The sequence below is a fragment of the Porites lutea genome, chromosome 10, assembly GCF_958299795.1.
Source record: "Porites lutea chromosome 10, jaPorLute2.1, whole genome shotgun sequence".
Lineage (NCBI taxonomy): Eukaryota > Metazoa > Cnidaria > Anthozoa > Scleractinia > Poritidae > Porites > Porites lutea.
This window is the reverse complement of record NC_133210.1, coordinates 9,933,740-9,960,023: the sequence shown is the minus strand read 5'-3', so window position 1 is coordinate 9,960,023 and position 26,284 is coordinate 9,933,740. Positions and strand designations below refer to the sequence as shown.

The window sequence follows — 26,284 nt, the reverse complement described above, 5'->3', positions numbered from 1 at the left end:
AAATAGCTATGACAGTAGCACTAATCTGCTTCATCTGTTTTGGATCCAGAGTTGAAAATGAAGAGCTAAGAGTCCACCCTGTGGATAACTTTGCCATCATCAGCAGCATCTGATACTCAGCTAGGCCGTTTGCTGCTGCATTAAAAAATAAGACGCAAGTAGTAATCACAGGCCGCAGTTGTTCAAAAGCTGGATAGTGCTTTTCACCGTATAAATTTAGCGCGAGTGATAATTTTTGTATTTTCTCCTTCACTGTCAACGTTATGAGCATCCTTGTACTTGACTAACCACTTGATGCCGGATAAGCTTGCTATAGGCAATTATGTTAATTAAAGATAAAAGATTAAAACTAACCAATACCATGGAATTACTTGCACAGTAATTACTGAATTTACCTGTTGATAACTTGGCAAGCAGGGGATAACCTTCACCATTCTTAGAATATCTGTGTTAAAGAATAAAAACACACAAAAGAAAATAAGCCCAAAAAGGTCTCAAAAATTTTTTTTTCAGTTTGGTCAAAAAATAGAGGGAGGGGGCGGGCCCCCCGGGCCCTCCCCTGGATCCGCCACTGAATAATTTATGTAAAAGGAACATGAAGGACCATGAAGGTCATCACCTGAGCCTGTAGGCCAGTTGGTATAACTCAGCTTTGCTTTCTACTTTTCGTGTTGGGAATTTCCAGCAGCACATGTGGACCTTTGACAATTTTTAGGCCACAGTTACATACACAGGGTGTGAAAAAATTCCTAAATTATTTGCAGAATACCATTCAGACAAGCAACTCAATTTTTTTCAAAAAACATATGAATTACAGAAACAAAAGAACAAACACAAAAATTGTTAAAGAACTACACCTGTTTACCATGCAAATTGTTGAGAGCGCCCTATGAAACTACAGAACATGAAAAGTCGCTTGCCTGCAGAAAAATCTACTTGCCTGGAAAACTGGACAAGACTTTTTAAGCTCAGTAGTACTGGCACCACGAGAATATCATAAACAGAAAGGAATGGACTTGAAAAAGCCACATTAACTTGTACAAAGTGCAAGCTCAAGAACAAGAGAAAACCTTTGGGCTCTTGTTACCTGTAAATGTGGATGAGGGTAAGAAAATGCCCCGTTGTCTGGTAAATCATTGCAATTGACAACATTTTTATCACCTGCAATCAAAGAAAAAGCTTTGCTTTACATGGTTTTATGGCAAAGAAAGAAAGTAGGGAAGTTAAGAGGTAGGAAGTCAACAATGAAGAGTTCCTAAATTGATTGAGAGCAAGAGGAGAAACAAAAACACAATTAACTTGTACACCCTTTCATTCCTACACCATGTTATGGCAACTGAAGATTATTTGCTACTTTTACTTTTGAGTGTGTGGTGTTACCATTCAATTGAGCCTCCTCAACTGTACTCTCACATGGCAGTATTTGTTAATAGTATCTAGTTCTAACTTTTGAGTCTGTGGATGAAATCCTATGGTGTTACCATTCAATTGAAACCTCCTCAGCAGTACTTTCACATGGTACTATTTAATTAGTATGTAGTTCTAACTTTTGAGTCTGTGGATGAAATCTTATGGTGTTACCATTCAAATGAAACCTCTTCAGCAGTACTTTCACATGGTACTATTTGTTTAGTATCTAGTTCTAACTTTTGAGTCTGTGGATGAAATCCTATGGTGTTACCATTCAAACAAAACCTCTTCAGTAGTACTTTCACATGCTACTATTTGTTTAGTATCTAGTTCTAACTTTTGAGTCTGTAAATGAAATCCTATGGTGTTACCATTCAAATGAAACCTCTTCAGCAGTTCTTTCACATGCTACTATTTATTTAGTATGTAGTTCTAACTTTTGAGTCTGTGGATGAAATCCTATGGTGTTACCATTCAAATGAAACCTCTTCAGCAGTTCTTTCACATGGTACTATTTAATTAGTATCTAGTTCTAACTTTTGAGTCTGTGGATGAAATCCTATGGTGTTACCATTCAAATGAAACCTCTTCAGCAGTACTTTCAGATGGTACTATTTAATTAGTATCTAGTTCTAACTTTTGAGTCTGTGGATGAAATCCTATGGTGTTACCATTCAAATGAAACCTCTTCAGCAGTACTTTCACATGGTACTATTTATATAACTTATGTATTTTTAACTTTTGAGTCCATGGATAAACTCCTATGGTGTTACCATTCAAACAAAACCTCTTCAGCAGTACTTTCACATGCTACTATTTTTTAATAGTATGTAGTTCTAACTTTTAAATGGAAAAGGTGTAATCATACCAAGTGCATTGGCCCTCCTTTCTGTATTGTCTGCCAGAGACGCTGGCCATAAGCTATGGCTCCGGCAAAGTATAGAAAGGCAAGAATCTCATAAAATGATACCAAACCTAATGGAGAAATTTCAATGAATCAGAATTAAATACAAATTTCAATAAAATACTACGATAAACAGAGTAGAAAAGTAATAACACGTAGTTGAACTGCGATATCATGGTGAAATAGTTTTCTGGGATTTGGGGCCCTTCTGTCTTCTGTACATAAAAGCAAACTTGTTGTTAAATTAACCCTCTAAGTCCCAATGGTGACCAACATCAGGTCTCTCCTAACAATATCCAAACATTGTCAAGAGAAATGGTTACAAGAATAATATAACAGACAGTTTTTGACTGAGGGACACTTTTATTAACGAAAATCATTTTGTGAATGAAACAAAACCCTTACTCAGAATGTGACAAAAATTTATCAGAAAAGGGTCATCAGTGGATCATAATAATTATTGCATTGCAAGTCTGTTATAACACAAGCTTTATTACTTTTATTTGTCAACAATGTATATTTCTTTTATTGACTATGATAATCAATTGAGCAGTTTGCATAATCAATTATCGTGCTGCTTAAGGTCTTTGTACGATCAATGTTTGATTGAAATGGATGTTTGGCACATCACTAGTGGGAGAGTGTGGGATCAATCAACCATACCAACACGTGGGGAAAGGGAAGCATAAGGACAAAAGAGAAAATACATGTGCCCAGAAACAAGGATAAAATCTAAAATTTTGGTTCCTTCACTGAACATTGTGGATTACTGTTGTAATTTGTAAAAAGAGTAAAACAATGGTATCTTACATGTGCTTATGATTACAGGTCAAAATTTAAAGAAAATCAACCTACATTGTAGGTTGAAAAATTTTAACCTGAATTTAATTCTGACCTGTAACAGTAAACACTTTATGACTGGTCCTGAGGGAAACAGTTAGGACGATTTGTTATATAGCTGGAAATTTTGAAGCTGGAAATTCCTTAAAATTCCTTCCTCACTGTAATGGCAGTCGTTGGTCAACATTCGCGGGTAACAGTACACTGTACTGTTACCCTCTGATGTCATAGATTTTGCAATGTTGCCCACTCCGAGATTTTGGTGGGAAACGGTGTCATTGTTAGATGTTACGTGACCTCCAAGTAACCAGAGAGCACGCACTGTTGGGAAAAAAATTCCAGCTATTATTATAACAATATTACAATTAAAAGAAAGGAACCTGTTTCATCACAGCCACAATGAATGATTGGTTTTCCTCCAGAATCAGGATTTAACATTTGCAATGTAAAAGTCACATCATCAAGAGCTGGAACACTGGAGTCGCAAGTAACAGGGTCAGCATACAATACGTGCCACACCTTGGGGTCATCCCAAGGTGCAAATTTGTTTTCTCCAGATATTGCACTCAATCCAACTAAAAAACACAAACAGAAAGATGCACCATTTAGCTGAGCACACTTTGAAATGCTAACAAACACACAAATAACTCTCTCTAAAACGGACATTTTTGGGACCGACACTAAAGAAAGGCAGAGGTTAACTCTAGGTGTCTGTTTCACCAAGGTATCCATCCTTTTTATCAATAATACAGTCATGAATTGAAGAGTCTGTGGGCTAAGTCCTTTGATGTGACCGCTTAAATGAAACGTCTTTCAGTACCAGTGCATTGACTAAAAACTTACATGAATATTGTGCCTGGTCAAGTTTGGTCTGACACTGTGAAGTTTGTTCAACTTGGGGCCATTTGTCACTAAGGTAGAAATAGAGTTTCCCAGTTGCTGTAGAGTTCAGCTTGAATTTAACAAGTGCCTCACCTGTTTGTTGATAAAATAATAATACATAGTAATTCATCAGCATTTTAGTGATTTATTCAAAACTAATCATGCAGCTCTTTGTACCAATTTTAAGTAAAGCTAGACTCATGAGAATGAAACTGTATAAAAAAACTCAGCCATACATTTTGTTCTAACTAACAAATTTCGCTGTAATTGGGACGTAGCTGCAGTGTAGGATAGCCTCCCCTGCAGACATTCTTAGGGGCTCCTGCCCCACTCGCGAGTCAAACGTTTGCGTGGGAGGCTACAGTGCAGCGGAGATCTTGGATAAAGTTGTACAGTAGAACCTCGATATAACAAACCTCTAATAACTAAGTCCTTGGTATACCAAATGATATTCCTAGCCCCAGTAATAGTAAAATATATTGAAGAGAACATTGATTCAGCGAAACTCCTTTTATGGCAAACATATTTTGTCAGTACCTTAGCCCTTCGTTATATCGACCTTCCGCTGTAGTGGTACTGATCTGCAATCCTCAGAGTTTAAAGGTGAAAATTAAAGCAGAAAGGCATGACAATTTACTGCAAGGCCCAGAAAATTCATCTTCTTTAAATAAATCATAAACAAACATACAAAGGATGCAACAGCCTAAGGGGATAAAAAAATTAAGCGCTCCTTTTCCTAAAGCCCTTAAGAAAAATCCCTTGACAGTTAAGAGGTACACTTGAAATTAAAATATAGCTGATCACATGGGAAAACAAACGCTCTTTGATGAAAAAATATTCAGCGAGCATAGCTGGGTTTAACCAGTCCTAGACCTCTGGATTATGCTACTTTGAGCGAATTTCCGTTTGCAATTTTATTACAGAAGAGAAAGAGAACTTACCATAAAAGCAAAACTTAGTAATATACTGGCCTTGATACAGACGAGCTTGTCTGGAACTCAACACCCCGTGAACTGTTTTGCAATCTGTGACAGTTGCAAATTGCCAAAACACTAAAATCAGAATCTGAAGATTATTTATCCTAGTGGATGCCAGCACAGAGCACATCCTGGAAAATTAATTCAGCGTGAGTATAGAAAGCGCAAATTTAAACAGCGTCGGAATATTTAAGCCTTTCGTTGACCTCTCGTCCGCCATGTTTCGACAAGGAACTGCGCCTGCGCTGTCACTTTGCCACGTGTAACAGGAAAAATATGAAGCGGGACTGGACGACAGGACAGAAGGGAGCCCGACGTGTTCATCGATGTTTGACAAGTTTTGATAGCTTTGTGTCTATGATAAAATACAAGGAATATTCCTAAAATTGTTGGTGATTTTAACGATATTTTTCAAATTGGAATATAAAGAGATCCACAAATACTCGGATATGATTTTGAAAATGATCACTGTTTCTAAAAGGTCTAGATAGCAGCAACAATATAGATAGTCGTATAAACATAACAACTTTCTTTAATTTTCCAGACATGTTTCGACGGTACATCCGTCATCTTCAGTGTTACATATTTTGAAATCGCCGTTGAATTTAAAGCGCGCGCGATCTTACAAAGTTCGTTACATTGCTTTGTCAATATTGCGTACTAAAACAAAATTTAATGAGTGACGCTTAGTTCTTTACAGGGAGAGAGTCAGGTTAATGTGTTTCACCTGCTGGTTGAGATCGGGCTTCTCCCATTTTATAAACATGGATTCCTTAAGCTTCACTTGGTACTTAGTGGCTGCAGAGTCTAGGACCTCGAAGCAATCGGGTGTGCAGGATGCTCTACAAAACTCTGAACCCTGCAGATGTTTAAAAACGTTCGAAGACCTGTCTGAAAGTAAGTGCTCGCGCACTCGTGTGGAGAAGTGTCGGCTGGTTTCACCAACATAACAAGCATTACAACTTGCACACGAAAATTTATAGACCACACGCGTGCGTAGCCCACTGTTTCTCACTGTTTCTCTTATTAAATAAAAAAATCACAGAGGCTCCGAGGTGATTGTAGAAATAAACCTCGTTCTCGAAACAAGGTAGTCTATGAACAAATTGTGTTAAAATCGTAGAAAAAAACTGCAATTACAACCTACTTCAGTTTCTTGACAGTATCATTAATTGTGAAATCACTTTTAACTGAATTATGCTTTGCATGATCGAAAACAGTTGTACAGTACTAAATCCTTTTAATCGTTGTGAAATACATTAACAAAGAAGAGAAAGTTCAAGTGAACATAAATTAAGTGCAAGAAAAGCGAGGGCTGTTTCAGCTATTTTCGAGGCGTTAATTGATTTTATGTAAACTTTTTATGTGGCTAAGGATATGTCACCAATTCGCTTTCAGAAACAGCCATCTTTAAGATCAGGTTTTATACAAAAAAATGAATAAATACTGGAGTAATATAGTTTTTTGTATACATTTTTCACTATGTAGCTTGGATTCTTTTCAATTTTCAGCCCACTTGTTTCCGTTAGTTTTTGTTAGTAGACAAATTTCGTTTCTCTTTCAACAATGCTAACACGTTTCATTTCAAAGTGTTCGTTTATTTTACTTGCACGTTTTCCAACTGATGTCCTTTCCGCCCAATCTGACGGAAAACGTTGCCACTCTGAATCATCAAACTTATCATGCTTTTCGGCCTCTGGTTTCATATCCTCTATTAATTAAGACTGTCATTTCTCAGTGATCTTTATCGCAGGCAGTATTTGGTTTGTGGTAAATAATTACAGATAAACTTTTCAATGTTGGTGCTTTAATGACGAAGTTCGAATTCCTTTTCTTTTTTACTTATTCATCATTTTATGTTATTTTTTTGATTTATTTGTTCCGACGTCGTACTGAACAAGTAACAAACATTAATTTTTTGCTTTATTTTTTTAAATTCTTTATTATGCATATCTCCCAAAGCAAGGTTTTCACTACAGGGTAATGTTTCTATTATAATTCGTTTCGCATTTTATCCGGTAATCCTCAAAACTTTTATTATGGTGCAATTTTCTCAACTAAAAATATTAGGAGAAGCTTTTAAGGAGAGATAAATACATTATGCATATAAAACACAACTGTTCACCTTTATTAGGTTTGGTCGATACATAAACCCATGATTTTCCATAAAAGTCTTGACATTTATCCCTCACAATCGTAATATGGAAGTCATTTGATAATAGTGATGAATTTTTAAAAAAGTCTATCTTTGCACGATCTTTCGGGTGCCAACTTTGAAAGTTTCATTCGATTGCTTCTTTCATCGCTTTACTTTAACATCATCAAATTATTCGTTGGTCACGATGTTTTTTGCTGCCAAGTTATAAGGGCATCGTTCAAAAAAAAAGATGGGTGATCACGAATTGAACTCAGCTCTCCCCGATCAACTTGGCCTACGTGAGCACGTGTTCCTGAACAGTTCTACATCCAGTATCTCCCCAGATTATCATGTCAAACGTCGATATTCAAGAGCTTGTATTTTGGCCGGTGTGATTGCTTTCGTTGGAGTTGGTTGTTTGGTAGCTGGTATTGTGTTAATCTCTGTATCGCAAAGCCAGAAATTCCCTACAAAAAGCGTGACTTTTACGGGCTTAAATCAGACAAAATCCTGTGATAAAAACTCTACATCAACTAGCAACAACGGTTCAAAATTCGCAAATCCGTGCGAGTTTTCGAAGGAAGCCGCACGTGCAGGTAAGCCAATAAAATGCAGATGTTAACTTTAAAAGTGTGTCATTACCATAACTTTAATTTTTTATTGCTCTCACTTATAATTCGAGTTTAAAATCCGCGAAATACCAAGTTAAAAACCACTTGAATGATTGTTTGGCCAGTTTGTGTCTTGAGCAGTATTTGATTAGGGTCAACCACTGCCTCTTCGAAGTTTTTTCAACGAACATCTGTACCTAATAATCGTAACTTGCGTGTCATCGCTGACCTTTTTCGTAAGAATAAGGTTTTAGTGTTTGGAGAAACGTGATTATTGTTCTCCGGTAATTCACTGTCTAAGTTCATTTAAAAGTTTAGAGCTGACTAGATTTGGCTCCTAGTTAATTTAATTCAACTGACAGAGTCAATGAATTGTTGCCTTTCAAGATATGATGGGCAATATCAGTTGTATATTTGAAATGTTTCGAAAACACATTCATTTGTTATTAATTTATTTTCTGTAAACAAAAACAAAAAATCCCGTCACGAAAATGGTTGATATTTTATACCGAACAAAAAATTTTAAAATGACTCCAAAAGTCCAAAATCTGTCGATTTTTTTTTTTTTTTTTTTTTTGTACATTATTTCAATTAAAGGAATGGGATATTTCCGGAAAAGACTTGAAGTGGACGCATGCCATTTTCAATAACTACTCCAGATACTCCAGAGTTTTTGTGAGAGCCAGGAACCGACAGTTAAGAGGTTTTAGGTTTTTTTAAATAACAGGGGAGATGTTGTTATAAGGACACCGCCAAGAAAAAAAGGCCGTCAACTGAATGAATCATCTTGACGACATTAATTTTGTGATGACGTCATACAAACCTCACTATTAGGCCATTTCCGAGTTGCCCCAAGCCTCTGTTTCAAATCGAGGCTGAGTGCGAAGCTTGTGATGCGAAAATGATTTTTTATTTTCATGCAAATATGGATATAAGAAAGGTTTTGCACTTTGCCTAGTTTTAAAAGTGAGAGTGTTTGGAACTCGGAAATGGCTTTTAGGTGATTCCTCACAAAGTGTTTTTGAGGCTAAAGGGATCGTTAGAAACGAGGAAGGCGACGGCATTGAGAACGGCGAAAAGGCAATAGGTTTGATGGGCAAAACAACAACTCTGCACGTGCATCACGCTTTTTTGTATATTTCTTTGCGGTTGTTGCACGACTACAACGTGAAACTTGCTAGTTTTAAGGTGATGTTACACGAGACGATTTGCAACGACGATTTTTAGCGCAACACAGCTTTGCAATGTTGGAACAGTATTGGAACCATCTGAAACAATGTCGCAACAATCTTGCAACCCTGTGTTGCGCTAAAAATCGTCGTTGCGAATCGTCCCATGTAACATCACCTTTACGTTTCATAGAGGACGTGAACACAGGACAACAATTTTCTTTTCCTTTTTCTGGACTTGGATACAGTCCTATATTACAATCAACTCCAGTAAAATTCTCCAGAAGTATTTTCAATTTCAACAGAAAGAGCTGATAATGCCTTTGTAAGTTTGTCGAAATGCCCTCGCTTTCGATACGTTCGTTCAGTCTTTCCAAGAATCAACTTGATCGGCTGTGAAGAACCTACTCGCAAAGTATCATATGATACTTCTTGCTATTCATTCTGGTGCCTTTTTTGAGTTAACAGATCAAAATTGTACACTTCGAATGGGATTCATCTGTGTTCCTGGAACCCGCATTCTTCCCAATCCCTTTTTTCTTGCAAATGGTACAGGGAGTGTCAGGGTGGTGTATGTGTGGGAGGGGGGAGTAGGGGTAAAAATACAAAACAAAATGATTGAAATAAAAATTATGAAAAAACTTTAAGATGAACAAACGTAAAAAAGTTGCCGATCTATTACAAAGGATGCTTAACATAGTCTACTCCTTTTTTCTTTATGCATGTAGGATTGGAGTCCTTTCTGGTTAAGGTGCAATTAATTAGAGACAGCTTTACCCCATATCGAAAGACAAATAGCAAAGATCTCTTTCAACCTTATAGTCCAGCGCCGGAGAAAATCAAAGCGTTAACGGACAAAACAAAAGCGCTGTATGAAGATCTTCTGAGGATGAAAAGAAACATTGTCATGGAGCGGATCAAACTGCGAGAAGGAAAACTTTTGGCCCTCGTAGATCACGAACTAAAACATTACTTTGGTAGACCATATGAAAACAATTACTACACAGGTATGACTCAGGTGTCACCCATTCACACACTCATCCATCTATCCATCCATCCATTCGTCCGTCAGTCTGTCGGTCCGTCCATCCATCCATCCCTCCATCCATCCATATATCCATCTATCTATCCATTTATCCATCCGTCCATCAATCCGTTCGTCCGTACGTCCGTCCATCCATCCATCCGTCCGTCCGTCCATTCATACATCCTTCCATCCATCCATCTGTCCGTCCGTCCGTCCTTCCGCCCGTCCGTCTGCCTCTCCCTCTGTCCCTCCTCCCATCTGTCTGTCCGTCTGTCCATCCATTTATCCGTTCATCTGTATCTTCGTCTGTCCGTCTTTCCCTCTTTCCTTCTGTCCATCCATTCCTCCGTCTATTGATCCATCTTCGTATCCTTTATACGTTCGTTCGTCCGTTCCTTACTCCCTCCACTTTTCTGTCCATCCATTTTTCCCATTCGTCTGTCCGTGCATTTCTGAATGGTCGTGCTGCGTGGGACATTTGCTTTAGCCAATCAGAAGTAATACCCAGATCTATAGTGATACGTAATCAATATGGAATTTCTGCGCAGGTTTCGCAGAGGTCATTTGGCGGGGAAACCAGTCGTAGCGTCGCGAAATGTCGGATGTTTTCTCAGGCTTGCTCGTTTCTTTTACCATCTCAGTTTTTTTGTCTATTATACAAAAACGTAGGAGCATGGATGCTAGGCCCTGATCAAAGATGCAGAGACGAACCCATCGCTTCAATACAAATTCACCTGAAGTCCGCTCTTAACATTTTCCTTACAAAGGGAAACAAAACTTTGGCTAGTGCAGAGGATGCTTTAAATTTGTTCCAGAAATTTCGAGACGGGATCAACCAGTATAAGTCGAATCTCCAACGAGGCGTAAAATCTGGAATGGTCCAGTCATTAGATGAATGTAAAGAAGGAATTGGATGTATGAAAGAGAGATATCGCTCATTTTTTACTTCGCGAAGGCCTGAAACCGTATTAACGTGGTGGGGAGTGCGCTCCCGTATAAACAGCTTTGCCTCTAGGGTTTCATCACGTGACCTAAGGCAGTGGGTCTCAAATTATGGGAGCAATTTATCACAGTCTCTCTTTGAGGGCGTGGTCAAACACATCGGCGAGCCATTGGTCAGTTTGTTTGAATATCTTGAAAATGACCACGTGACACACTGCGTGCCGAGTAATGTGTCTAGTGGTCTGGGAACGAGGCCCATTAGTTTCGTCTTCGTCAATGGAACAAGGACTTCTGAGCAGGCAAGTAGAACATTGGATGGGACGGAGAGGATTATGGAGGGGAAAGAGGCATATGCAGAAATCTTGTCTTACTTCACCTCCACAAAACATACGCCAGGTGAATGAAGATTATTAAACTGCATAAAGTTACGTTTTTATGTTTTTACTTTTTTAATTTGCTTAGTGTAACAGCGCACACCCGAATTGCGGGTTTGCTTCACCGCAATAACTTAAAATGAAAACAAGCGACTTTTCGCAGTCTGTTGAATTAGTTGATATTAACAACTGTCATCCTCTTCCCTCAGAGCTTTTCCTATCGAAAATTTTCTAAGGGAAAAGCCCCGGAACGAGGCTGTACAACTGTTGCTCCCGTTTATGGTCTCGCTATCTATACATCGAATATATATACTAGTAACATTCTACTCTAAAGAAAGATTCAAAAGAAGTTTTGTTTCTCCCGTCAAACGCATTTTCAGACTGTTTTACAGTCCTTGGCTTACAGTGATCACATGGAATTTGATTCTCGACTTCAGAGTTCTTCTCTATTGTGCATGACTGAAGCCTGAGAAGTCAAGAATGGTAGTGAGATACTACGGGGCAACAGTGAGAAAAAACAGGTATACTTCACCAAGACTTGTCAAAGATGCCTTCCCATTCAACAAGATTTTTTTTCTGCTTGCTTTATGTAGATGAGGTTCATGCCATCGGGTGGAATCAGCTGATTACATTTTACAGAAAAGCCGTAGACATAGTGAAGAAGATAACTGGACGAGAGAATGAAAGAGAGGCTGTATCTGAATTTAAAACACGTTTGAAGTCCTTCTCGCTTTTCCTCAACAAGCAGCCTTTCCCGTTGAATGAGTCAAATAACGAAGCTTTTCAGAAGTGCAGAACTAAAAGAGGTGGGAAATATTCCCGCTATTACGCTTAAGGGAACAATTAAAAAACTTTTCCCAAGAAATGTAGTTAGTCACATTTTGGTGAAAATCCAAGTCACCATTTTTCTGTTGAAAAGGTCATAGGCATCAATATCATTTAAGGGGGGCCCATACCACGATGCATTGTTAATCTACGCGCAGTGGAGTTCATGTTATGATTCTGGGTCGCACAATGACCCAAATCATATATTGTTTATTCTCAGAAGTAATGAAACTGTTATTTGACTTGCTGAGCTTAAACTCCTAGCCACATGTGAAGAAACTAGGGCGTCGACAAAGGGTTCGTGTCCTTTAACCCAGGCCTCGTTCATATTTGTGATTTCGAAAGATATATATAGTACTTTGACACCACGAACGAGAAGTCATCCTTCTAGCATTTCTATTCTTTGAATCTACTGTAAAAGGGGCAACAAAAGCGTGCAACTTGTTTTGCACCATTGTTACAAGAAGGTTATTTTGCGGGTCTTTACCACCCCTATTCAAACCCGTCTTTAGCTTGCACTGAAGTTACGTGAATACTGGCTTCTGATTGGACAAAATTATGCGACAGTCACGCCATACCCGGAAGTTGCGTCATTTTTGCAAAACAAGTTTATCTTGGACCGGTAAAACGCGTAACATGTACAGATTCTATGCAAAAAGTACAACTTCTCTTTATTTTCTGCTGTAACTTTTCACAACCTGCAACAATCTGTTTGTTGCAAAACAGATTAGATTCGCAGTTGGTAGAACGTGCAACATCGCTATTCAACTTGTTTTGCACCAATGTTGCAAAACAAGTTACACGTTTCCGCTGTCCGTTTCAGTTACCGTACCTTACGTCTAGAGCTATCAGCTCCGTTATTTTGTTGCTTTTCAAGATCAGTAATACCAAGCTTATATTCCTCTACACAGGTGCCGAGAAATTCTGCCCTCAGCGTTATTCGACCATGATGCGTTGGATTGAAATCGCACGCGGTACCTTAACCCTGATAAAAACGAAAATCGTTAAGTTATTTCACTTCACTGGTGAAAAAAGAAGCATCCCAACTTGTCCAGCTGAACCGGATGTTAACTTTTCACCGTCTTTGGGTGTGGCTGTGCACACCCCCTCTATCAGTAACTGCCGCTTTACCGCTAAATACAAGCTGCCATTCTTTGTTGATAAAATGGGATCCGAATTTATGGAGTGGACTACTGCAGTGCACGAGAGCGTCCCAGGGCATCATCTTCAAGATGCAAGCTACAGAGAAATATTTGAGCCTAGGTAAGTGTTCTCGGTGAAATGAGATACAATAAAAACCCGCGTATAAGAACCTAAGTTTTTCCAAGCTAGGCTAAGAATGTTCTGATAACTAAATGGTGCTAACTGGAAAATTAGTCTACTCAGGTTCTTAAACAGGTTTTTAATTTTAAAAATAAGGTGTTTGTCATTAGTGGGTGTGGCCTATTTTTGGTATTTCATGCATAATATGTTTTAGTAAAATTCAGCTAGTGGTCTATTATCAATGCTGCGTTCTGATTTGTTGAGCTACTACTAGGTTATATGTTATAGCCCACTAGTAGCGCAAAGCGCCGGCTTTTTGGCGGCAAAAAAAGCTTAAAGTCGCTTTAACTAGCTTAAGTTGTTTTGTCTCGATAATTTTTGACCAACTAGTTGGATTTTACTAAAACAATTATTCCTCTCGCCCTCATGGCCTCTGAATCAATAGCCCACTCGGCATTCGACCCCATGGGCTATTGACTCAGAGCCCATTCGGGCTCGAGGAATAATTGTTAAATAAAAATCGCTTTAGTCTAAGCGTGTTAAAGCCATTTATGAAGTTTATACAAAGCTATGCAAGTTAAACAGAACAACAACAACAGAGCTTGTTCTAACAAATTTGTGTTTCAGTGTTTGACTGAATTTCTCAAAATAAGAACCTGTTTCTTAATTGTAGGCTAATACAGGTTCTTAATGTAAAAGTGGTCTAAATGGACAATTTAAGCCTAACAGGTTCTTATACGCACGTTTTTACTGTACTGATTTTTGACCATAGCAAGTCTATAATAGACTTAAGTCCCGTTTTTTATTTAACGACTCTAATGATACTCCCTCTCTATTTTCTCTATATGATTTTTTTTGTCTGTATCGGTTTACCATGTTTCTTTGTATATAAACAATCTTCTTCTCGGTTTAGTTGACTTTTCTCCCATACGGCTTATTAAGCCCCGTGCAAAGGGACGCAACATTGTTGGCCAACAACTCCCAACATTGCTGGATGTTACATGTTGCGTCCGTTTATACACCCTGTTGCATGTTGTTGCGTGTTGTTGCGCAAAGTTTGAAACCGGTCAAAATTTTCAGCCAACAACTCCCAACATTTCTTTTATTCCGTGATCGCCGAAGCGTAGCGCAACAATGTTGGATCCGTTTGCACAGCTCTTCCAACATTGTTGTGGCCACGCACGCTCATTGCGCATGGATTATAAAGACTTATGGGTTGTATCCTCCCCACAATGCACTGCAGGTCTCAAACATTGTTAGGAGTTGTTGCATCCGTTTGCACACCACTGCCAACACGCACGCAACAACTCCCAACATTGTTGGCGCAACAATGTTGGGAGTTGTTGCGTCCGTTTGCGCGAAGCCTTACATGCATGTTTTCTTGCTACTCGTATCCGACCTATTCTAATGTGCGTTCGCAAGAAGGATGTTTTGTTTGTATGATTATTTCGCATGTTTGCAGAACGTCATGTCCAAGTAAATTACAGCACAAAGGTATCACTGCATACAAAGAAGGATGGGCCGTTTACACCGAATATCCACTTATGAGCCTCGATACAGGTAAATAAGTCAGCAGTAACCTATTTTGAGATCATGCATGTCTAGAGTAACAAAAGAAACATACAGTAGAGAAAATGCTACAGGTCCTGACTAAAAATCAGAGAAAAGACTAATAGTCCATTTTCGAGTTCGCCATGACCGGTGAATTAAAGAAGTTAAGACGCACTTTTTACAGCCTTAGCCTCAATCTGAAGTAATATATTCACAAATTCCAACGAGAAAAAGACATGTTTATTACTCTGTCTATTGTGTATATTCAAATTTCGAACACTTACTTGCCAGAATTTCTGAATATTTTACTTTACGTCGAGGCTAACCCTGTATGAATGTTTCGTTAATGCTTGTATTCTGCGGTGATTTTTAATTCGAAACTGGACTATAGAGCGCTTTCACATGACGTCACGGCGGCCATATTGGTGTTCCAAAACAATGAAACGGCGGCCATATTGGTGTTCCAAACAAATTCTGAGGGAGTTGGACTCTTTTCTTATGTAAAAAATCTTTTTTGTTCCCATAAATTTGCATAGATGCTGGCCACGTGAGTGAAAACGCTCTATTGAAGCAACTCACCATTCACGGTCTTGCCCTTGAGTGTAAGGCCTGGTTCAGACGCCGTACTTCACATGAGCCGAATCGGATTCGAATTTAGCCCACTCAAATTAATTTAGGCCAGGCTGAACTTATTTATTTTTATTCCAACCGAACTTAATTTAAAAAGCGTGCATTTCGGTAAACTTCATTTAGAAGATTTATGCATATAGTTCGAGTCATTTGAAGTTCGGCGTCGGAATCAAAACCGGTCGATCCTCAGGCTCGCTGAGCCAGGCGTGAAGAACGGTTGAGCTGATGCAAACTCAATTAACTGTTTCCAACTCAGACATTCAGACGCCGCTCTTCACCACATGTTTCACATAAACTAAATGCATTGAATTCGTTTCGGCTCATCCGAAGTACAGGGTCTGAACCGGGCCTAACAAACTCTATAAAACAGGTTCCCGTCGTGGTAAAAAGCCATCTTTTTCCTGATATCTCTAAACATCTTTGAAAGTGGATTTTTTCGGAAGAATCCACGACAAGATTCCTTGGATCATTTAATTGCTGCGGCAAATGACTAATGAATCCTCGAAAAAGGGATTTTTCAGTGTAACAACAATATTGCGGAAACGGGACCAGAATTAGAGACATTTAGATTTACGTTTACGGGAAACGGCGAACGTATAATTGCACCGTGTGGGCAAGTTTTCTCTTAACTTGTGCTTTACTGTTCATTACTTCTAGCCCAAAATTAGTAGCTCCACATTAGTTTTGCCTTTAACAATTGTTTAAGACAGATGTCAGCCCCGCGTTTTCTATTTTGAGGAGTTCTCAACTTGAATCTGACGTTTGCCATTTGCCGTAAACGTCACTCTGAGTCCCTCTATTTAATTATGTCGTCACGGAAAGAACGCTTGCCAAATGTCCTCGGCGTTTTCTTGAATTCACTCGGAGTGCAGCGTGTGTGAGTACTTTCTACTAACTGGATTCACTTTTGGATTTTATCAAAGAAACGCAAAATCCATTTGTGGATTCGAGAAGCAGAATTTGGGTTTTACCAAATTAAAGAAACGAATTCGCTTTGTTCTCATCCAGGAAGGTACTGTTTTGTAAATGTTTTTTCCTGTGGTAGGCTCAAAATAGAGATCAGCTTTGAAAGATATAAGTAATAGAGTTTTCCCCCAAAAGAACAAAGGAATTCGAGCTCATGTAAAAATAAGTTGTTGTTGCTGGAACATGTATTTTTAGAGCAGTTTTTAGGATTTACGAGGGGAAACGTGACCAGCCGATGCCAAGGCCCTTTCCCGCCCCTCCCAAGCCTCGGGGACGAGGTTACTAAGGGCGATCAGAATCAAAATTCTCCTTGTGATATCGATGCTTTCTAAAATTGATGGGTGACGAGAATTAAGGACACGATAACTCAAGATGAATCTGGTTGATGATTCAGCTGCTTATCCCCTCTGCTTCTATAAGAAACGTACGGAGACAACAAAAGAGCATTTGAATTTTGATAGTAGGCTTTAAAGGTTTTAACAAATCTATATTCATTCTGACGCAGATTTGTACAAACATAATCCCCTAAATGAATATGGGGTCATCAGGTCTCAAATCTGGCGAGCTCTCCGCCTGGTCATAGATACATCTCTCCATTACAAAAACATGTCACGTGATGAAGCATTGGCCTTATTTAGACAGTACCTGTGGGACGACAGTGACGTCATTAATAAGGAAGTAACTCGTTACCAGGCCTGGCCAGGTCAAGCTACTTCGTACATGATTGGACAGTTGGAGATCTGGAGGATGCGCAATGAGTCGGAAGCAAAGCTGGGTAGAAAGTACGATATTCGCGATTTTCATTATCACGTTCTTTCGCAAGGAGAGGTACCACTGTGGTTTCTCGATAAATATGTCAAAACGTTTTATGCCAGTGGAGTTTTACCGGAGGCTGAGTAGCTAGTACTATTAGACGTAGTATTTAGTATTTATCCTACTGTTTTTTAAACACTTTCCTCCTCTTTGGAAAATTGAAGTTCTTATAGAATTTCTTGCAGAAAAGACACTTGCCGACACCATTCCTACTCCTCCTCCCTCCCCCCACAAACAGACACTTTTGGGGAATGTTTAGTATCCAGAAGTAGTGAAGTTACAATAGTCCAGTTAAATCCAGTTTCGAATTTTACAAGGCCGCTGAATAGAAGCACTGAAGACTCGTTTATACAAGGTCAGCCTCTACCTAAAGTAGAATATTTACAAATAATGGTGAGAAGGTGCCTGAATTTGAGTTAAAAACAATACACACAGTTGTACACAGGTCTTCTGACTGGAATTTGTGAATATATTTGCCTTAGGTCGAGGCTGACCCCGTATAAATGAGTCTTCAGTGCTTCTATTCAGTGGCCGCGACGAATAGGCCACTTCCGAGGTCCAGAAACCCTCACTTTTAAAACGAGGCTAGGTGAACAAACCTTTGTTGTGAAAATGAGACTGAGAAATGATTTCCATATCAAAGGCTGAGCACCTACCCTCGTTTTGCAACAGAGGCCTGGGGGGACTCGGTAATGGCCTTTTTGAAACTAGACTATTGTATTTCATTTTGTTAAAAACCATATAAATATTCACGCTCACCAATTATGTTGTTTTTATATTCCACACTCGTGTTTCCACGATACCGTGTATCGAATACACGAAACGGCGAAAAAAAAATGATGAAAAAATGAGGATGATGCGCCGTGGAAACCGTAATTCTCGGGAGGTCTTTCTTGTAGAAATTCAAAAAACTTTTCTGTGTTTGTGGAGCAGTTTTGGTGATAAAACGAACTTTTAGGGAGCTTTAGTTGAAAAAAGTTATCTTTTTCGGCGCTTGTGATCGTGCTTTTGATTTCACAGACTTTAGTGCATGGGAATAAATAATTGTTTGCTTGGTTCTTGTAACCGGTTAATAAAAATACAACATGCAGTGGGACAGCTGTACGAGTATAACTGAGGGCAGGTGTTTATAAGGTCGAAGGTTGCCTACCTCAAGAAACTTTACGCCACTATGCAAAAAGTCCAAAACAATTTAACACAACACAGTCAAACTGATAGCTTATTTCGTCTTATTGTTTTAACCGGACGTTTTCCCTGTAACTTTAGCAATCAACCTACTGTAATTTATGTACAGCAACGTCAAAATTAGTATCGTATACGGGAGATCCAACGTATAGAGTCTACAGCAAGTTTTTGTTGTTCGCGTAGAAAAGAATGAATGCTTTCTATTCAATACTGATTATTACTACGCACCTGCTGACAGAAAAACATTAGATTACAATCCACGTTGACATTCAACTAGAAGACTTTATGACATATGCAAATATCTGCTATCCGCGTAGGCGCAGTTCGGCGCAGTTCTAACAGTTCAGACTTCTACACACTGACTGCAACTTTTGTAAAGGGCAGTAAAAGTCTTATTTTTACAAGAAATTTGACGTAATGAAATTTCTTCGCGGTATTAAAAATACGTCGGGCAATATAATAATAATGGTGTAGGAGGATTAGTGCATGTAAATATCGAAAATTTACACTGCATTTATTAATTTAAGAGAAAGATGTGTCAATGTCTTCTTAATTGTTTTTCGCTTTTATTTAATCGAACGTGGCAGTTGACGGCAACATAAAGTAAATTCATTTTAAAGGAAGTTTCCTGTCAATTACTGTGCATATTAAAGGGGCTTTTCTTTACCACGTGACTTTCAATGTGAACTTTTGTTGAGAAAGTGGAACAATTAGCACAGAAACGGCCGAGGGCAAATGGCTGAAACCTTCTTCACTAGTTATGAATATTGGAATAAGAATGCCCATCTTAATGCTGCTCTATAAAAATAACGCGTGTTTACCCTCGTGAACAGAGAAAAAGACAGCTGAAAATTCACACGTAGAGACACAATTACCATTGGTTCTTCAGTTCAGTACTGTTAAAAACAAACCGGCGGGAATTTTTCGAGTTTCGTAATGGAACCAAACACACATTTCGAGGATAGTGTCGATCGTCTTGTTATTAACGTGAGTGGGGCGATCTTTGAAATAAGCGAGGAAAAAGTCGCGCATTTTCCGGAGTCTTTATTAGGCTGTCCGCAGAGAAGACAGAAATATTTTGATTTAGAGCGAGAGGAATATTTCTTCGATCGCCACAGGCAAGCATTTGAGGGAATACTTTTTTACTATCAAAGCGAAGGGAGATTAATTTATCCAGACAATGTTCCAGCCCAAGTGTTTGAGGAAGAAGTTAAATTTTTTATGCTTCCCATAGAGCCGGACAGCTGCCAGCGTCTAGAGAATGTTTTACTTGGCGATGTCAACCGTTCTCGGCCGCTTAACTTGTGGCAAAGGACTTTGTGGGAACTATTTGAATTTCCGAATTCATCTACAGCTGCAAAAGTGTTAGCCGTCGTTTCACAAGTGTTCATTGTTGTATCAATAGCAGGATCATGCTTGAAAACGGTCGAATCACTCCAGCCACAAAAGAAAAACTCAATGCTAAATGCGACAAGAAGGTCAGCTATAACTTTTCGAGATGACGAATGGCTCTCATTCGATTTGGTTTGTTACGGTTGGTTTACCCTTGAATGCGCTGTTCGACTGCTTGCTTCTCCCAACAAAAGCCAATATTTTAAGCTCCTTCCAAGCTGGGCCGATTTTGCCACGATCGTAATTTTCTACTTAGAACTCATTATTAAAATGACATGGCCTTCAGCAACCGCACTGATGCTTATTCTGGAGACATTGGCAACCGTTCGAATCTTAAAAATTGTGCGATACTCGGCGGGTATGAAGCTACTGGTACTAACAGTCGCTTCAGGAATACGAGACCTCGGTCTTTTGGTGACTTTTGCGACGATTGTTGTAATTTTGGCTTCCAGCGCAGTGTTCTTTGTAGAATTCAATGACGAGCCAAATAATCAATTTCAGAGCATACCTGATGGGTTTTGGTGGGCAATAATTACAATATGTACTGTCGGATACGGTGATAAGGTACCCAAAACCCCGATAGGGAAGTTTATGGGTGCGATATGTGCTGTACTTGGCACCGTAACAATCGCGTTGCCCTTGTTTCGTTTCGCGTCTCACTTTCGCTCGAAACTCGAAACCTCTGTTTTTAGTATGCAAGCTCACCGCGATTCAAATGCTAACAACAGAAAACGAAGCAGTCATTCATCGTAAAACTTTTGACTTGCCTTACATTTCATATTATGATTTTCTCATTGTTATTCTATCCGTAATATCCTTTTAGTTATACTACTAATAGTATTTGTATCTTGAGAAAGGTTTCATATGGTCATAAAAGCTACAATGACTTTGACTTCGGGTATCTAAAAAAAACAATGAGAAAAGAGAAAATGTAGTTTTGTGAATACATTAACAAGTCAACAAGCTAACAATATTGGTTGGTCACTTTGACGGTACCGAAGAATGGAGACTGAATATTCTTCGTAGATTGTCACTTCCAGACGAAAACAACATAAAATAAAAGATTTAAGAATAGTACAAATGTTTTGAAAACGGCTCAGTTATTTTGATAAATTTGGCGGGGTTTCAGAAGAGCAAAAACTTTTCAAGGGCCAAATTGGCATAAGTGAATGAAACTGATGATGAAATTTCGAAGCGACTATGATAAAAAAAAAAATTAAATTTCCTTTTATATAAAACAGAGGACAAAAAGCGAACTCAAGCTCATTTTGTTTATTTGTTTCTTGTGCCGGTTCGCGGTGCTTTTTCAACACTTTTTTTTTGGCTTCTTTTCACCTTAACCAACCTTTACATGAAGCCAAGAAAAACAAGCGATATATTTGCATTTCCAGGGGGACATATGTTTTTGTGTTCAGTCCTATTAATGAAATCTTCTTAAAAACAAAACAAAAAAATGATGAAAAACAAAACGCCTATTTTTGTTCAATTTTTTTATCTGCAAAAATTACCTAGTTCTTTGGATGGCGGCATTGGAGTCTATAATTATGTGTTTTTCGTTTAGTATAGAAAATTCCAAAACTCAAAGCAAAATTTCGAATAAATGAATGGGAATATTTCGTCCGAATTACTCGAACTTAATTAGCTATATCAGCCTTGTCGTAATTTTGCTCTGAGGTTTGGACTACTGCCAGAGCAGGTTAAAAACTTTTTTGGTAACATATGTGTTTTTCGACAACTTCAACTTTTTCTTCGTTGTGGGTGATATGTTTTGGCCGATCACCAACTCTTTGGAAAACTGTATCTGTGGAGAGTATCTTATTAATTCAAAACGAGAGGCGTTTATCAAGAAAGGGCTTGAAAACAGAAAGAAGCCGACTTCTTAAGAACTTATTGACTGAATTAGATTCGGCATATCAGATGAAATACCCTCATTTCATTCGCGCATTCGCCAAATATTTTATAGTAATAATGGGGGAACAAAAAAAAAACCCAAACAATCGTTATTTTCTTTGTCTTCACATCCTAAATTATAAATGAGAATCAAACTGAGAATATAAGCCGGTAGAAATGGGACTGTAGTCATTCATCTCTAAGTTATATAATATTATCAAGGTCAGCTTAGCAAAATTTTCAACTCGCAAAATGAAAGTTCAATGCCACAAAAGGACCAGTGAGGCTAAAAAGAGGACTGAGTTTGCGGAATGGATTTTGGCGTGACTTGCGGAATGGCAAAATTATGTGGAATGTGATATATGCTGAATAAAATCACAGCGATACATAAAGAGCGAAGCCCTCAGCCTTTTAAAAGTAGATTGCATAATTCTGTACCCCTCCCAAGACATATGGCCTGTTTACGTGTAGGTGGGGGACCCAAGGTAGGTGTGGCAACCCGGTAAGGTTGGGTAACCCCGCTGTCCATATAATCTCTCATTTTAATTTGATCATTTCTGCATTTTAGGTGGGGTGACCCGCCACATGTTACCTCCGGCTATCTGGGGTCCCCCACCTCCATGTAAACAGGCCCTTAGACAAAGATTGCCCGTGTTTACCAGACGGAAAGCTTGGCGAAGGCAAAGTTTTTAAAAAAAAAATCCGAAAAAGTGTTTCATTTCAACGAGTTATAGCCTGTTCACAGACCCTCTATTTTCTCTTTTTTACAGAATTCGTCGAGCGCGCTCATAAAAGTAAAAAACGGGAGGGGGGGGGGGGGGGATTTGTTGACCGCAAGCGCAAAGAATGGGGTTGTGGAGAGGAGAAAAATGTTTTTCTCGCGCGCTCACTTCGCTCGCGCGCTGCCAGGACAGGCTAAGATAGTTAGTGCTAAACAATGCTGTTACGCGACATGCGGTATTTATTCTACTAACGTTTCCACCAAGACTACATAAATTGTGTATGAAAAAAAAATTAGATCATAGAAAGTTTTCTAGTGCAGTTGCAAAGCCATCACAAGGAATCGGTCGTTGTCCTCGGGCTATAGATAATGACTAACGAAAAATAATTGGCTCCCTTTCTTTTTTTTTTTCTTCCCACTCTTTCATGTCTGTCGGTCTTCAGTTTTCGCGCCACTCCGCATTAGTACGTCATGTATGGCAGCATGTATGGTGAATGCTTGGCACTCGCGCACGAGGTAGTAAAAATGCTCTCGCTGAGAGACACAAAAAGGAATATTTACCGAAATTCATAGTTATAACAAATACGCAGGAAGGATGGAAGAGCAGAGCAAGGTTTTACCCTCCTAACGCATAAAAAGGTAAGAATTTTATTTCGTATAAAGCCTACAGAAGATGTGTTCTTAACACTGATTCGACCGTCAAATCAGTTGTGGCAGAGGAATGCAGTCAAAATTAAAGAATACACTAAAAAATCGTTATTATCGCTTTGAAACATCGTCAAATAACGTTTCACAGTCTAACCTAAACTGGCCTGGCGAAAACGCAACGGGGATATCGACTGTATCGTAAACAAATTTCCCTTGTCGTTTTTGCCAGATTACAGCTGATTAAAGCAATTTATGCGCCCATGTAGTTGAATGTTTTTCGTGGTTTGTAATGTTCATCAAATTTTGATCAACAAGCCGTGTGGAATGCCAGAAGGCAAGGTAGAATTAAGGCCCAGTTACACTTGGTATATTTTCTTGTAACTTATAACGAAAGAAACGTTTATATATTTCATCTGGCACAAAGCAGGTCCGTACGAGTTCGATGTTTATTATGTGAAACAGTTAAGTTACGAAACTCACACAATGCTCTGTCACGTAACCTTTCCGTTTTGGTCACGCAACGTTCAAGTATTTACCGATTTTGTCTGTAACAGCTCACCCTGAAAGCAGAGGTGAGAGCCTCCTTTTGTCCTTTCTTGTTAGTCTAGGAGGGGGAAAGGAGGGTCAAGCCCTTGAAATAGCCTCAGCCCAAAATTCTGGACTAGTCAATCTTGATTTCTTTGGTTAAGCTGGTTTTTCGAGTGTGAGCATGCATTTATTGATAAACTGATGTTCATAACTGAGCCTGCTGTACCAAGTGCACAGCTATAAGGGCTGTGGTAGAAACTGTATCATGGCAACAAGGCAACAAGCAGCACATTCTTAACAAAGATCTTACTCAGTTCATGTAGAGTCTTTCTCGAGTACACCAAAATCGAGAAAGCAAACGAAAGCAGGGATTTTGTTACAAATAGTTATAGTGAGTCCTGGGACACATCTTGTGGAAAATCACGAGACCCAGTCCAGAACCAAGTCCCAGTAAAAAAAATACGAGTCCAAAATTGAAAATGCTTGGGTCTTTATGAAGCCATACATTTAATCTGAATACAGACTCCAAAACCCTGTATTACAGTATACTGAAATTAAAATATAGTCCTTCTTCAACAAAGGCTAAAAGGAATATAACATTGTTAAACTACAACAGTCATAACAATTGCCACAGAAATTACACGAACAGGCCGGATATTTCTACAAATTCCCATGTTCAGATTGATTGATCGATCTTTGCGCCCTCACGGGACTCGTGCCATGAACTATTTTACGTCTTTGGGGATTTCTATGCGTCAGGGACGCAGGACGCAGACCCCCTAGGGGTGTACTCCTGGAAAATTTGGCTGGTAATATACAGCATGCTCTCTCCACCTCTTTAACCCATCAGGTCAAAAGACTGATCAACATCAAAGTGATCATCGAAATGATCACCAAAGGGAAAGTTTCCTTTTTTTAATTAACAGTCTAGGACTCTGGATTCCAGGCCGTTGAATCCAGATTCCAGGTACTGGGTTCTGGATCTTTGTTAGTGGAAATGGATTTTGGATTCTAATCGTTAAGGGGGATTCCAGATTCCTTAAGCTGTATTCCGGGTTCCAAAGCTCAGGGTTCCGGATTCCAACTTTCCCGGCATCTGAATCGTTCTCCCGAGCTATCGATGGGTCTTTCATCTCATTGAACGAAAGTTTCCCTTGACGGCAATATAGCATATCAATTAACATGCTCTACAATCAAGACCTGAAAAATGATTAGGCATACCATCTTCTATTCGCATTTTTATTGTACTCTACCTTTAAAGATGGCGTCTTCATAAAACGTTGACATAGATGAGATTCTTCGAATGATATTCGAAGCAACGAATAACAGCTATGATTCAGGTGAATTATTCCGGCTAAGATTCTCGCAACAATTCAGAGCCGAAGTGCAAAGTTTCTCCACAAGGTGCTCAAGAAAGCAGTGTAGAAACTAGAGTAAGCGGGCGCCTCGGCGACCGCAAGACCTCCAGGGTCAGCTGCAAAACATCGCCAACGGCAAACAGCTAGCTAAACAAACGTTTTTTTAAACCCTAATATGTCTAGCTTTTAAATATACTTAATTCTTTTACCTCAAAGGGACGTTTTGAGGAGCTGTTTTGCGTGAGTACGTCAAAACTGGATGTAAGTGAAAACTGGAGGAAAATGACAGGAAAATGCAGTAGTGAAAGAGATGAATAGTGCGAAAATACAGCCTAAAATAAAGCTTTTTTTAAATAAAGAATGTAGGTAAAATCTTTTTATTTCGGCACAAACAAGCAAACTACACCTATTTTTGAACATAAATATAGCTCCGCGCGGAATATTTTCTCATCCCACAGGCAGCCCAAGCTCACGTCACGTGAAAGGATTAGATTAATTATTAGCGGTGTGCGAGCCGGGACGTGACTGTTCAACGAAAGCGGTATTGGGTTACATGGCGGTTACATGTCAACATGAATTTCTGTTCTCATCCTGGGTCCCCTCGGGTCGAATCGACAATACCGCATTGTCTCAATCGACCAATCAAAATCGACAATGCGGTATTGTCGATTCGACCCGAGGGGACCCAGGATGAGAACAGAAATTCATGTTGACAATTTGCGTTAGTGTACCCCGTGAGTCTTTGTTTGTCAACGTGACGAGGTTACCAAGCCGATTTCAACGGTCGTTGTGTCGTGGTGGATTTGTACGCGGTTCTGGCCCAACGTTTTACTGTTTCATCGGGGAAACAAACTGCCGCCTGGCGTCGCTCGCAGGGATGCGATTGCGTGGCTAGAAAGTTGAAATGAAAGTTTAACCTTTGTAGTTGGATTCTGCGGTGGAATTTTGGCCGTGGGGATATTTTAACCTGGAATTTTTGGCTTCGTTCGGCGGGCTGTCCAGATTGGAAGTGTTCGGCTTTGCTCTCTCTTTAGTAGTGGAAACTCAGAAATGAAAAAAATCGCTAAAATCGCACCGGATCGGGAAAATAACCACACAGCAAGTAAGAACACACCATGTAAATAAGGTAAGACGTTTTTTATTGAGAATTTCTACGAGTATTTATCTTGCTAAATCTATAACGTGGATTCCCATACAAATCCTTTATAAATTCACGGCCGCCATGTAACCCAATACCGCTT

At 39.1% G+C, this 26,284-nt stretch overlaps 3 protein-coding genes across 4 annotated transcripts in view; 2 read left to right on the top strand and 1 right to left on the bottom strand.

The window, feature by feature from the left end:
* The window catches only part of LOC140950509 (integral membrane protein GPR180-like), a 9,140-nt gene extending 3,898 nt beyond the window's left edge, over positions 1 to 5,242 (bottom strand). For both annotated transcript variants that reach the window (XM_073399749.1, XM_073399750.1), the window contains exons 1-7: positions 4,978 to 5,242; positions 3,998 to 4,129; positions 3,535 to 3,729; positions 2,279 to 2,385; positions 1,088 to 1,161; positions 396 to 445; positions 1 to 135 (exon numbers count right to left, since the gene is read on the bottom strand). The exon at positions 1 to 135 is cut by the window's left edge and continues 11 nt beyond it. In XM_073399749.1, the coding sequence (XP_073255850.1) occupies positions 1 to 135; positions 396 to 445; positions 1,088 to 1,161; positions 2,279 to 2,385; positions 3,535 to 3,729; positions 3,998 to 4,129; positions 4,978 to 5,143 (859 nt within the window). In that variant the 5' untranslated portion in view covers positions 5,144 to 5,242. The remainder of the gene's footprint in view (positions 136 to 395; positions 446 to 1,087; positions 1,162 to 2,278; positions 2,386 to 3,534; positions 3,730 to 3,997; positions 4,130 to 4,977) is intronic.
* A 6,723-nt stretch (positions 5,243 to 11,965) lies between these two features.
* On the top strand, positions 11,966 to 17,416 carry LOC140951292 (uncharacterized). Its single transcript, XM_073400543.1, has 4 exons — positions 11,966 to 12,079; positions 13,010 to 13,361; positions 14,824 to 14,921; positions 17,014 to 17,416. Exons 2-4 carry the CDS (start codon positions 13,045 to 13,047, stop codon positions 17,406 to 17,408), a joined length of 810 nt encoding a protein of 269 aa, XP_073256644.1. The 5' UTR covers positions 11,966 to 12,079; positions 13,010 to 13,044; the 3' UTR covers positions 17,409 to 17,416.
* Positions 17,417 to 19,174: 1,758 nt separating this feature from the next.
* LOC140951041 (potassium voltage-gated channel subfamily A member 10-like) lies at positions 19,175 to 20,979 on the top strand. The gene has a single exon (XM_073400264.1). It carries the CDS (start codon positions 19,443 to 19,445, stop codon positions 20,649 to 20,651), a length of 1,209 nt encoding a protein of 402 aa, XP_073256365.1. The 5' UTR covers positions 19,175 to 19,442; the 3' UTR covers positions 20,652 to 20,979.
* The last annotated feature ends 5,305 nt before the right edge of the window (positions 20,980 to 26,284 follow it).